We start from the raw sequence: 12,557 nt of genomic DNA on the forward strand, positions 1-12,557 counted from the left end.
GTGTTAGCTATTGATAATTGGCTCGGATAATTTCTCATCTCGACCATAATTTACAGGTCCCGAGGGAATGGTTCACAAATTTTTTTGCCTACTGTTATTGATATAACCTAGAGTAATCCGAATAGGATTTGGTTAAATCTAATATTTTTTTTTATTAATGGAGCTAGTGTTAGCTATTGATAATTGGCTCAGATAGATAATTTCCCAGACCATTACAGGTCCCCAGGGATTGGTTCACGAATTATTTTGTGTACTATTATAGACTTATCGTGTATATTGATATAACCTGGGCGAAGAGTAATCTGAATAGGATTTGGTTAAATCTAATAATTTTTTTGATTAATGGAGCTAGGGTTAGCTATTGATAATTGGCTCAGATAGATAATTTCCCATGTCGACCATAACGTTCAGGTCTTGAGGATTGGTTCACAAATTTTTTTGCGTACTATGACAGACTTACCGTGCATATTGATATATCCTGGGCGAAGAGTAATCCGAATAAGATTTGGTTAAATCTAATAAATTTTTTTGATTAATGGAGCTATAATTGGATGGATAATTTCCCATCTCGACTATAATATACAGGCCCTGAGGGATTGGTTCACAAATTTTTTTGCGTACTGTTTACAGACTTACCGTGCATATTGATATAACCTACCCGGGGGATTAAACCTGGGGGAAGAGTAATCTGAATACTAATAAATTTTTTTTTGATTAATGGAGCTAGTGTTAGCTATTGATAATTGGCTCAGATGGATAATTTCCCTCGAACATAACGTACAGGTCCTGGAGGATTGGTTCACGAATCGAAATAAATAGTATCCGCCGGACATGTCCGATGCTGCAAACCTATCTATTCCATTTCATAATCTGATAAGTGTACGCTTAACTAGATCTAGTGAAATACTTCGTCCCAAGAACCTCCCAAAGAGGGTGAGTTTCCATCGGCTTCTATATTTCTCCAGGACTTTCGGGTTTGCTCTCTTAGCTTTTCCAAAATTTCCTCCGGGACGCCACAAGCGTCTTAGGTTGTCTTCCTCCTTTCCCACGGTCTTTGGCTCGTTTGCAAGGTGGCTATTCCCACCGGCATGGGCGGGTGGGGGAACAGCCTCCATCCCTCCACTAGCCACGTGTGAAGAGGAGCTACTACTTGCTGGTTAATCGACCTCAGCTCTAGTCACTTCGAATGCTCTCTTGGATCTAAAATTCGACGGCCGGATGCCACGTGTTTAGATAAATGTACCCCAACGAAACAACGATACTACGTGGCGTTATCATAATTGTAATCAGACTCCCAAAAAAGTGCAAAGGCTTTAGCTCCCAATCCGCTGAACTCCTCCAGCAAATCCTTATTCTCCACAAAGAGCTGCGCGACATGTCGGTGCACGCCGTCGACGGACTCGTTTCCGGCACCGTACGCAGCAAGAACACCCAAGAACGACTTGTAGACATTGCCCTCCTCGTTCCTAAATCGGTCTCTTACTTTCTGGAGGAACTTCTTGCCTTTCCTTCGATTGTTCTCTTCGGGCAAGAAGTAGTAGAAGCATCGGAGTGGCCGTGGAAGAGCGCCTCAACTCTCGCAATGACGGCCTCGGGGTCGACGTCCGGATCCCTCTTGAAGTCGGTCATTATTCTGCAGAATTCCTTATATACGTCGCTAGGCCAAGACATGGCTCATTAGAGACATGCTAACTTGATAGATCTATCTATCTTCTCTCTTTGCGTACTGTTACACTTACCGTGGATATTATATAACCTACGCAAATAGTAATCCGAATAGGATTTGGTTAAATCTAATAAATTTTGGAAACGCGTGGAATTGTTTTACTTCGAATCTGATCTTCGATCCGAAAGTCAACGGCTGAATGCCACGTGAGATAATAAGAAAAATAACAACGATCCTATGTGTAGCTCTCCTAATTGTAATCAGACTCCACAACCCCACCAAAAGTGAAAAGGCTCCAACTCCCTCCACGTTATCAGAGCCGCCAATAGATCCTGGCGCTATACAGGTGGTTAACCACCAATCTATGGGTAATAGGGAATAAGATTGCATCACATCCGTGTTTTTATAGGGAACAAAGAACATAGTAGTGGACCACGTGGCGCACGCTTTATCTTTTTTTTTTTTTTTTTTTATAAAAAGGACCTATGTTTTCATAAAATTGACTAACTTCCATCTGACATCGCAAAGCAGTTTTCCTATTAGTTAGTTATAGATAAGCTAAATTAATTACTAATATAAAATAATCTTAACATCTTTAAGTGAATATTTTAAATTCAAGATAAAAATAAAAGGAAACTAGATTTTAAATCAAACGGAATTACATTAACTTTAAAAAGTCTATTTCTTATTCAAGCCACGTAATGCCAAGAATTTGCCTTATCTTTTAGGCATATAATATAAGAGTTTAGTATCTATACATAACTAGAGTGTAAATGAGAATAAAAGTAAATATAGGGTGTTTCTGACAAAATTTGGTATAAACAGATAAGGCTAGTCTGGAAAACCTTCTCCCCAAAAACCAGGAGCTGTTAGAGGTCATCCAGTGGCACGTAGAGTAGATTAATCGAGCGGTGGCAAAAACACTCAGGTGGGATTGGGGCCCACGTGGGTACAATTCTGTGGTCCAGCGTGCGGCGGTCCCACTGCGGGCATACAGGTTTGGAGTTTTCCCGGACGCTAACGGTTGAAACCTCGGCCGTGGTTTCTACTCTACGGTCACCGATCGGTACGCTTACCTCCTCGAATGGGTTCGTTGGGCTGACTCAATCGGGCTCACTTTTTAGTGACTCACTTGCAGCTCCTGCATCTAGAATCTGGACCGTCGATCGAACAATCGACGGTCAAACATAAAATAAGGTAACTCCGGAATGTGTGAAAACGTGATGATACCGAATAGCAAAACAGTAGGACAAGGGGACCCAGGATTGAGAGAGTGAAGCCCCAGGTAAAGTTAAAGGGAGCCCATGGTTTCCTTAAATGGGAAAACCTCCCCTAAGTTGAAAAAGGACTCGAAAGTCTTATATATACGCGTATGGACAAATGTACTTCCTGTTATGCATCCTTTATTCCTTTATCTTAGAAGTAAGTTATTAAGCTCTAACAATGGCTATGGAGTCCATGGAGATGAGCAAAGTCCAGCAGCTCTACGATGCTTGCAATATAATCTTCTCATCCGGGAAGGAGGGGTTCCCAACTCTGAGGCATATTAGGCTGCTTCAAGACATCCTCGGTGAGTAAATTAACCTCATCATCGTCTCTCTCTCTCTCTCTCTCTCTCTCTCTCTCTGGATCTTAATCTCATGCATGAGAGTGTTTACAGATGATATGAATCCCATGGACGTTGGAATTGATGGGTTAAGTGATGCAAGATCCTTAGAAGAAGAGTCAAGTCTTAGAAGCCCGGATGGGCTAATCTTAGGGCAGGCAGTGTCGCAGATCACATATGTACACGTCCACGAGTGTGATGATTTCTCGGTATGTAAGCTTCGTGTGTGAAGAATTATAGAACGGTCTTCTAACTTAATTAGCATTTGGTTAATTATATTGTTAATAGTAGTTTTGGGTTGGCAGATTGGGATCTTCTGCTTCCCTGCTGGAGCAACATTTCCTTTACATGATCATCCTCATATGGTAGTACTTAGCAAGCTATTATATGGATCAGCACTGATGAAGTCCTACGATTGGACCACCACCCCAAATTCCTACCCCAGAAAAAGTAAGCAACCTCATACTAAATCTCTCTCTATGAATACATCTTGAATTGATTATTGGGCGGCCAAAAAACTTACTTTTGAGGGGATTTTACAATTTAATTGTATTTAGTTTTTTAATTTACAATAATAAATTTAGCGTGCATTGTATATGTACTCTGTTGTGATAAAATATGTATTGACTATTAGAGAGAAAAAAATACACTCAATTCTAATATATTAAATTGAAAAACTAAATATTACTTAATTGTAATTTTTTAAAATATTATATGTAAATTAAGCTCAATTAGTTATTCTTATTTTTTAGTCTTAATTTTTTTTAAAATAAATTTAATTAGATATGAAAAAGATAAAAAAAAATATTTAATTACTAAATCAGTTTAAAAATAGCTTCTTAAATTTAAAGCAAAAAAGCCTAAGAGATCACAGGGTTAATTATTAGAAACGATTCTAAAGACCGAGCTTAAAGTCATAGGCAGGGGCAGGAGCCTCGTGTATTGGGACACTTTTTCAAAGGCATGAGCGAGGAGTACGTAATTTATGAAAATGTTGCAAGTATCTGTGATACTAATCAAATAAACTAAACCAATCTGTGGGTTTATGCTTAAAAAATTAGATGTTCTACACGTCTCATTTAATTTAATATGCCAAAGTCAACGTTCATAGAATGAATCCTATTAAGTTTGAATTAGGAAAAGATTAGGGTGAGTCTAACGGGGGTTACCGCTGGCTATTAATTATGCAGGTGGAATAGCAAAGATGGTAGCAGAGGACCGGGTCCTGGAAGCACCATGCAAGGCCTCAGTTTTGTTCTCGAGAAGTGGAGGAAACATCCATTCCTTCACTGCCCTAACTCCCTGTGCCATCCTGGATGTATTGGCTCCGCCTTACTCGGAAGAATTCGATCGGCCATCCACATACTTCGCGGAGATTCCCATACCTTCTCTCTCCGGTGAGTTTAATACTATTACAGTGTGTTGCGTTGCATATTTTATTATCTATCGTTGGTTACATATTATAGATTATATATGATGGTGTGTTAAAGATGTAATATATATTCGGGTTCAACTTATTATCTAACTGTTACAACTCTTGTATGTGATTTTAGGTTACGCTGTACTTGAAGAGATCGATCTGCCTGATGATTTTAGGGTCGCAGGAGCGGCATATGCCGGCCCTGAGCTTACTGTGGAGTCGGATTATTGTTGACATATTCCTTTCTATCTTTTTAGGTTTTTTTTTTTTGGGTTCTCTGAGGTTCTGTCTAGCCTGTACATGATGTTAATAATATTTCTACTCTTTTCTTTGTGTAAATTGTCCTTAATTTGCAATGTGCCACTTTGGACTTTCTTTGTAATTTGATGACGGACAGATAGAAATTTTCTCATCTTAAACAAGCAACACGTTTTTAGCATTACAATAAAATTTATTGCATGAATAAATAATTTGAACTGAATTTTATTCCAATGCCTTTTGTACAACAATATGTATTAGGTCATAATTAGTTTACGGCCTCTTAATCTATAAAAAAAGAATTATCTTAGTGTATTCAATTTCTAACTCTGCACATCAATGAACTACGTAAAAACTAAGCTGACTAATATATCAATTACCAATATCTAATAAGCTAGTAACTCTATTCATTCAAATCAGATTTACAAGTTTTATACACACACCAAAGAAAACAGAGATGATGAAACAACCTTACTATTAGAACGAAAAAAAAAGAATTAAACATCAACCCCAAAGATAGTACATGATCTAAATAAAACAACACATAAAACACACAAATATAAATGATTAACTAATAGTAACTTTATCATCATGTTTATTATGGATATAAAAGAAGTGTAGCAACTTTGGCCCATATAAAAAACTAAAGAGAAAGACTACTGGTGCCGGTAAAGTACGCCTCTGCTAGATTCGACATTAACAAATTAATTAAGACATAATCATATCCAGAGAAGTAAGGCTTAATTTAGCTAGTAATATTCGATTACACTAAAATTTCTTTTATTTTTTTTGAAAAAAAGAAGAGAAAAAGAAACTGATATCAGTTTAAAGATTTCATATTTCTGTGAGTATTTTCGGGTTGGAAGAAGGTCTTGAATTTCCACGTACGCAGTATCAGGATCTAATGTTGACCAGGCTCTCCACGTAAGTGCTCATCCCTACCTTTACACGTGTAAATTCAGACGTGTCGATTTTGAATAGTTGAAACGATTTATTCCGAGGGTCATAATAACAGAAATTGATACCCGCCAGAAACAAGAACTTCCCGTTGCTCGTCTTCACGGGAATTATAGCGCTCGTCGGGTCTTCGAGATTCTCGATGAAGCTTTTAAGATTCGCGCTGAGGATCTGAGTCCACAACGGTGCCCGTCCATCCTCCGACATCATCCATATCTCGGCGGTATCGTCGACGTCGGAAAAGCAGAAGAAGCACAGCCTCTCTTCCGATTCGAAGAGCTTAACCCAACGAGGCTTAGGAACAGGAGGGGAATCAATAACACTAAACTCCTCCTCTTCCACGTTGAAGCAAATAACTAAATCCCATTCTTTTGCCAGCCAGTAGACGTTACCACCAACCGACGCCGGAGCGTAGTGGGTCTCAATCTGGTAAGGCGGCGGCTCCGTGACTGGCTTCCAAGCATCGCTTCCTAATGTGAGGACTTCGAGTCCGAAAGTGTATGTCGGTTCCTCGTCCTGGTCGTTCTCGTCGTCAAGGTCCATGCGGTAGAAGTGCCGGACGACCTTGTAACTACACGCTCTGGAGTCGAAGCAGAACCCGACGTGCTCGGCGCTGGAAAAGGGGAGGTCGTCAGTGCTGCCGTTCGGCAGGGTGAGGGACTCTCCGGTGGCGGGGTTGCGGACGGACATCTCTGCGGAGGTGGAGATGAGCAGCAGCCCGTTGCAGTGCAGAGGATGCGTGAGGATTTCTTCGCACCAGGGAAGCAATTTTTTGAAGAAGAAGGTCGCTTCAAACCTGGATTCGTGAAACGTGAACGTGAACATCATAACAGGCTCGTCTACCGGGGTGATGAGCGAGATGAGGGTGCGGACGTTCTTCTTGGAGTGGAGGAGATGGGAGTAGACAAAGTGAGGGTCGGAGAGGATGTCGTGCCAAGCTACGCAGACCGCCTTGAATCGCATGATGGACTTCACGGGGAGCCGTTGCAGAATTTCGTCCGTCAGTAGATGTTCCGGTATTCGATCGGACCACCTCGACGGCGGGGTTTCCTCCTCCTCCTCCTCCTCCTGACTGGGTCGCTCCACAGGACCGACCATGGACGTCGAAGCTATCCCCTTCGCCTTCCTCATGTTCTTGTTTGCTTCGACTACTCGAGCCACTCGTTTGGATCGGCACTAGCCTTCCTCTCTCTTTATATATATAGGTCTCTGGTTCCAAGCCCTAATAGGATTCCCATCTATTAAATTTTGGGTCAGTTACCTTTCGTAAGCATATACTGATTGTGCTATAAATCATAAAAGTTATTTATATTTAAAAAATAAATATGAAATAATTTGATATATGGATATTTATCTGTACATAATGGACATCATAATAATTTCTGGATACGAGTATATAGACTAATTGTGTATTTTTGCTAATAGATCTCAGCTTGTGTGTGGAATGGGCCGGGTCGAATTCGAGTTCGGGCCAGCCCTAGTCTTAACCCGAGCCGTCTTGGTCCACGCCATGCGCTATTCAGTCGACTATATAAGCTTCGAGGATGGAAACCCTAGCTACGCACTTCGGAGGAGAAAACCCTAGCGGTCGCTGTAACCTTTCGTCACTTCTCGCGGCTGCGGCTTTGGGGGGGCTCGATCCAAGATGAAGGTGCTCCTCCGCCTCCTAATCTGATACTCTTCGAGAAAACTAGTCTCGAGTTCTCGATGCATCTTTGAATCGCTACATTTAGCTTCCAGCTAAAATTTTGAGTTGCTAATCGATTTTGTGGTGTTCTCCGTGCTACTAATGCAGTTCAATATCGCGAATCCGACGACTGGGTGCCAGAAGAAGCTCGAAATCGATGACGACCAGAAGCTGTGAGTCTTTTCTGAATGATGGCATTTATTTTCTTATTAGATTTTGAGGGTCGAGTATCTTGGTTAAGTTGATCTATATGGTTTAACGAAATGTTGCAAAATGAATGATTTATAGTTTAGCTTCTATCATTTAAATTTGATTCCCGAACTGTTCCTTGTTGTTGAGCTCTGACTAGCTTTATTTTACATGAAGATTTTCTTTATATGTTCTCTGTTCTATTTCTTTTACTTCAGTTTGCACTTTGCAATTACTCGGTTGTACAAGCTTAATTGCTTCCAGGAGTATTTGTTTACTTTTAGTTGACCCATTACCTGTACTGCTAACTTGCTCTTAACACCATATGAATTTGGGAAAAAGTTTTATGCCTGTCGAACTTTTGTTACCAAGCAATGCACAAGAAATTTACATCCATTAGCAATGCTGAAATATAGGTAAGTTCTGCAATCTGCATTAGATCAGTGTACATCTATTGATAATTGATTTGCCATTCTCTGTGAAGCTATATGGCTGCTATCGTGTATCCCTTATTTTGGGCAGTAGTTTGTTTTTCATAAATTCATTTTTTTCATGTATTTATTAAGAGCCTTGGATTAATACCTATATATATTTCTTTCCTGCTTTTTAGTCGGGCATTTTATGACAAGAGGATCTCTCAGGAAGTTAGTGGAGATGCTCTTGGTGAGGTATGATTCTACATGGTCTTAATATGGACTTTACTTCATTTGCGACATACTGCGAATTTCAGTGATCTTTTTGGTTAACATCTCCTGGTGTTTTTCAGGAATTTAAGGGGTATGTTTTCAAAATCATGGGAGGATGTGATAAACAGGGATTTCCCATGAAGCAAGGAGTACTAACTCCTGGTCGTGTTCGTCTGCTACTTCACCGAGGCAAGTGTACTTTTTCTTTTTTAAGGCTATTCCAATATCTTTGCTGATTTAAGTACTCAACAACTTTTTACTGTAAGATGTGCAGGCACTCCATGCTTCCGTGGATATGGTAGGCGGAATGGAGAGCGCAGGAGGAAGTCAGTTCGTGGATGTATTGTCAGTCCGGATCTCTCGGTTTTGAACTTGGTCATAGTTAAGAAGGGTGAGAATGATCTTCCTGGGTTGACTGACATTGAGAAGCCAAGAATGAGAGGGCCTAAGAGGGCTTCGAAGATTAGGAAATTGTTCAATCTGTCAAAGGAGGATGATGTTCGCAAGTATGTCAATACTTATCGCCGAACCTTCACTACTAAATCAGGTTGGTGTATATTTCCCTAGCTTTAATGAGTTGCTTGCATACAACATTCTTTGATTTGCATCCTCTGCCTGTTTTACAGTTGCAAGTTGTGTTATATATGATCTGTGAACTATTCCATTATTTGTACGAAGGGATTTTTAAGATTCATTGATAATTCAAAATTTTGAGTAAAAGGATCTAATACAGTATGTTGTTTGCAGGTTACAAATTTAGAGAATTGTTGATAATAGGGAATGGACTTTCTAAAGCATTGATATTAGATTTTCGGTTCTTTAGAGTTCTTTGCAGTATGTTGTGCACTGTTGCTCTCTAGTTGAATTACCTTGCTAGTTGAATTTAAAGTATTACCATGAACATGAATGCATCACCATGTGAAAGTGTTAAAAGTGCTATATGCCTTTAGTTCCATGTGCTACTTCTATGTTCTTCTTGTTTTTATGCAATACTCTATTATTCATATGAATGTTGACCGGAGTGGACATTTTTTTTATCATTACCTTATTACAGAGATTATAATTTAATCCATCCTAACTTATAGGTGGGAAGAAATAAGTGAACAAGTCCTGATATTTTAATATCAAATTACTTTGATGGATTATGTTGTTATAATATGCTGAATTTGTTGCCTATAGAGCTTGTAGAAGGCAATTTGATGTACTACTTACATCCAGATTCGCAGATATCGCATATAACCTCTAGTATCTCACAAATGGGGTTCCTGGACATTTAATGAGGAAATGCAATTGTTTATCACCTAACTCGATAGTTACTTTCAATAGGGCCTTTCCTAATGGCCAGATCTTAGTGCTTGGTAATTTAGTACTGCTGCTACTAGTATTAATCAGTGCTTTTGTATATATCAATTGCAGGAAAGAAGTGCAGCAAGGCACCTAAAATCCAGAGACTGGTAACTCCCCTAACACTGCAGAGGAAGCGAGGCAGGATTGCAGACAAGAAGAAGAGGATTGCGAAGGCCAAGTCTGAAGCTGCTGAGTACCAGAAGCTACTTGCAACCAGACTCAAAGAGCAGCGGGAACGCAGGAGCGAGAGCTTGGCCAAGAGGAGGTCTAAGCTCTCTGCTGCCTCTAAGCCATCTGTTACAGTTTAGGGTGCGATGCTTGTTGTTGGAGAGCAATGGCCCTACTATATTGCTTCTCTTTGATTAAGACAGTTTTGCCTTCTTGAATTCTGTATTGGACTAAACTTTCCCTTGTTATTGAAACCTGAGATTGAACTGCTAAGGTACATTTTGCTATATGAATCTCTATATTTTTTGTCTTTGCTACTGGTGGTCTTTCAGGATGTCAATTATAAGTAGATAGCTTACATCCAATTTTTACCATAGTTGAATTTCGGTGTACATTTGGGATATGGATCAAATCATTTGAGAGAGATTTAAATTTATATATTTGTTATCTCAATGGAGTTCTTATATAATTGGGATAATGGATTTCCAATTTCCAAAAAGTTGTTGGCTGCTAACTAATTTTGGCTATACGCTAAAACAGAGTAGCATTCTGCAACACTCAAAATTTAAAATATACAATAACTCTCTTCTCATAACAAATTCTTAGGATTTATAATATAAACTCTTAACATTGTTGAGAATCTCCTGAGCCAGTTATATCAGTAAACTTTTAAGTTTTAGCCTATATTCCTTCCATATTCTCATCACCCCTGTGACAAGACTCGAATAAGCTGGAGATCCTCCTTCAGCTGATCATTTGCCACCCTGCAATTCCTCCTGATCTCTCCTCTCCTCCCTGACTGCAGATCACCCATTTTCACCATCCCCTCCACAAAAGCCATAAAGAACGCATCTGGGTCAAGACTAAACCTCTTCACCACCTCACCAGTCTCAGCATTGTCCGAGTACAACGTCTGGTCTGAGTTAAGGAATCCCCGCAGCCGGACCAAGTCTTTGAAGTACTGGTTATCGAAGACCACCGGCGTGGCGTCGAGCCCACCGGTGACATTCCCGTCGCCACTCATCGGGCACAGTCGGTTTAGCTTCTCGCGGAACGCAGCGTCCATGTTCGGATCAGGCCGGCCCGTGCCCGATTGGTTGTAGAGTCGGAAGACGATGGAGAAGCACCGGCCCTGGCCAATCGAATGCGAGCCGGAGAGGGCGACGAGGTCGGTTATGGTCAGGTTAAATTGGCTGAAGAGTTTGATGAGGGATGTTGCGTTGGCTCTGGGACTAGGCATGATCCTGTTGGAGTCTTCTTGGCTTGCTGTCAAGCTATCCTCTCTCCCTAGTTTCACTTCCCAGCATGGCCCTCCACTCTACAATAAAAAATTGACCACTGTTACAGATAGTGAAGTAGAACAGAGAGATTGCCATGCCCATGAACACCCCTAGTTATAACCTGACTATATATATATATTGCATAGAATTTGATAACAAGAAGTACTAATTCCAATTCGCGTATTAAGGCTATTAAAAATGTAAAGCCTAAGGAAATAAATTTTGACAAATTAATTAAAGAACTTACTAGTACAACAGCGTCTCTTGCAGCCATGACGATTATATCGGCGCAGGAGACCACTCCTGGGCACTGCCTCTCCAATTCCTCCTTGACCTCATCGATCACCTCGTACGACCTCAGCGAGTTTATGTTCGACAGAGACAACTTCTCGCCCAGCATCGTAGGCGTATCATCCAGTAACAGAGAAGCATCACACCCCTTTGGAGAGAAGAGAAGGGAAAAAGAAAGAAAAAAAAAAGAGAACCCAAATTTGAGTACAAAAATATCAACCAATTACCCAAGATTAAAATTCGCAAATTTACAATCTTACATTAACGAAGCAGTCATGGAATTGGAGCCTCATGACGGAAGCCCCACTCCTGGGCTCACGTGCCATGGCGCGGCCAATGACTCCTCTCACGATTGACTCCGCTTTGGGGCACGACTTGGAGTAGTAGCCCTTCTGGAGTTGGGTGGCAGCAATGGAAGCTCTACTATTTGTGACACAGAGGAGGGAGGAGAAGAGGAGGAGAAAGCTGAGGAGATGAGACATAGTTTGGTGTTTGTGTGGGATTCGTTCACGGGGAGTAAAGTGTTGAAATAGGCAGCAGCATCCATATTTGATGCCTTGAATGGGGATAAAGATGGTATGGGTGGTGGGGTGAATTGAATTGAAATTAATGGAACTCTGGAAGAGTATAAAGGGCAAAGGGCCAATGGTTAGTGGTTGCTTTGGCTATTGGTATTCACTCCTCGCCCTCGGAGAAAAAAAGGAGCTTCATATTTTACCTTTACTCCCCATTTGGAGAGTGGTTCAACGTGGGCCCGGCCCCGATAGAGAACTCTAGTTTGGCCTCTTGGGTCAGTGAGTGACCGACCTCATGAGTCATGGACTCCATGGGCATCAATCCTTTCTTTATTTCCAAAGAGGGTAGGTTTGTATAATATAAATTTGCTATGGCCTATGGCCTATGGATGAGCTGTGCGGTGAGTTTAAACTGGCAATTGTCTCAGGTCTGCTTATAGTTGTGGCCACCTGTGGACGCACTTTTTCTGCCGAGTGATTCAGAATC

At 40.8% G+C, this 12,557-nt stretch overlaps 4 protein-coding genes across 4 annotated transcripts; 2 read left to right on the top strand and 2 right to left on the bottom strand.

The window, feature by feature from the left end:
• Positions 1 to 3,088: 3,088 nt before the first annotated feature.
• Positions 3,089 to 5,074, top strand: LOC140760498 (plant cysteine oxidase 1-like). The gene is made up of 5 exons (XM_073097478.1): positions 3,089 to 3,236; positions 3,327 to 3,481; positions 3,578 to 3,722; positions 4,463 to 4,669; positions 4,826 to 5,074. The coding sequence occupies exons 1-5, from the start codon at positions 3,110 to 3,112 to the stop codon at positions 4,924 to 4,926; spliced, it is 735 nt and encodes a 244-aa protein (XP_072953579.1). The 5' UTR covers positions 3,089 to 3,109; the 3' UTR covers positions 4,927 to 5,074.
• A 630-nt stretch (positions 5,075 to 5,704) lies between these two features.
• On the bottom strand, positions 5,705 to 7,029 carry LOC140760484 (F-box protein At3g08750-like). Its single transcript, XM_073097462.1, has one exon. It carries the CDS (start codon positions 7,003 to 7,005, stop codon positions 5,845 to 5,847), a length of 1,161 nt encoding a protein of 386 aa, XP_072953563.1. The 5' UTR covers positions 7,006 to 7,029; the 3' UTR covers positions 5,705 to 5,844.
• A 413-nt stretch (positions 7,030 to 7,442) lies between these two features.
• Positions 7,443 to 10,301, top strand: LOC140760537 (small ribosomal subunit protein eS6). The gene is made up of 6 exons (XM_073097537.1): positions 7,443 to 7,558; positions 7,703 to 7,767; positions 8,394 to 8,451; positions 8,550 to 8,658; positions 8,744 to 9,016; positions 9,886 to 10,301. The coding sequence occupies exons 1-6, from the start codon at positions 7,553 to 7,555 to the stop codon at positions 10,122 to 10,124; spliced, it is 750 nt and encodes a 249-aa protein (XP_072953638.1). The 5' UTR covers positions 7,443 to 7,552; the 3' UTR covers positions 10,125 to 10,301.
• Positions 10,302 to 10,473: 172 nt separating this feature from the next.
• Positions 10,474 to 12,157, bottom strand: LOC140760535 (peroxidase 17). Its single transcript, XM_073097536.1, has 3 exons — positions 11,816 to 12,157; positions 11,512 to 11,703; positions 10,474 to 11,302 (listed from the first exon to the last, which is right to left on the bottom strand). The coding sequence occupies exons 1-3, from the start codon at positions 12,035 to 12,037 to the stop codon at positions 10,688 to 10,690; spliced, it is 1,029 nt and encodes a 342-aa protein (XP_072953637.1). The 5' UTR covers positions 12,038 to 12,157; the 3' UTR covers positions 10,474 to 10,687.
• Positions 12,158 to 12,557: the final 400 nt, after the last annotated feature.

Source organism: Typha angustifolia, chromosome 5 (assembly GCF_048772165.1).
Source record: "Typha angustifolia cultivar Huaian chromosome 5, ASM4877216v1, whole genome shotgun sequence".
NCBI classification, from domain to species: domain Eukaryota; kingdom Viridiplantae; phylum Streptophyta; class Magnoliopsida; order Poales; family Typhaceae; genus Typha; species Typha angustifolia.

Excerpts from the sequence above, each read along its gene's own strand:
- LOC140760537 (XM_073097537.1), top strand. Across the intron at positions 8,452-8,549 it reads GTGGAGATGCTCTTGGTGAG|GAATTTAAGGGGTATGTTTT; the intron begins GTATGATTCTAC and ends GGTGTTTTTCAG. Across the intron at positions 9,017-9,885 it reads AACCTTCACTACTAAATCAG|GAAAGAAGTGCAGCAAGGCA; the intron begins GTTGGTGTATAT and ends TATCAATTGCAG.
- LOC140760498 (XM_073097478.1), top strand. The coding sequence starts at position 3,110 with ATGGCTATGGAGTCCATGGAGATGAGCAAAGTCCAGCAGCTCTACGAT. Across the intron at positions 3,237-3,326 it reads GCTGCTTCAAGACATCCTCG|ATGATATGAATCCCATGGAC; the intron begins GTGAGTAAATTA and ends GAGTGTTTACAG. Across the intron at positions 3,482-3,577 it reads ACGAGTGTGATGATTTCTCG|ATTGGGATCTTCTGCTTCCC; the intron begins GTATGTAAGCTT and ends TTGGGTTGGCAG.
- LOC140760535 (XM_073097536.1), bottom strand. The coding sequence starts at position 12,037 with ATGTCTCATCTCCTCAGCTTTCTCCTCCTCTTCTCCTCCCTCCTCTGT. Across the intron at positions 11,704-11,815 it reads TCCATGACTGCTTCGTTAAT|GGGTGTGATGCTTCTCTGTT; the intron begins GTAAGATTGTAA and ends TTCTCTCCAAAG. Across the intron at positions 11,303-11,511 it reads CAAGAGACGCTGTTGTACTA|AGTGGAGGGCCATGCTGGGA; the intron begins GTAAGTTCTTTA and ends TTTTTATTGTAG.
- LOC140760484 (XM_073097462.1), bottom strand. The coding sequence starts at position 7,005 with ATGGTCGGTCCTGTGGAGCGACCCAGTCAGGAGGAGGAGGAGGAGGAG.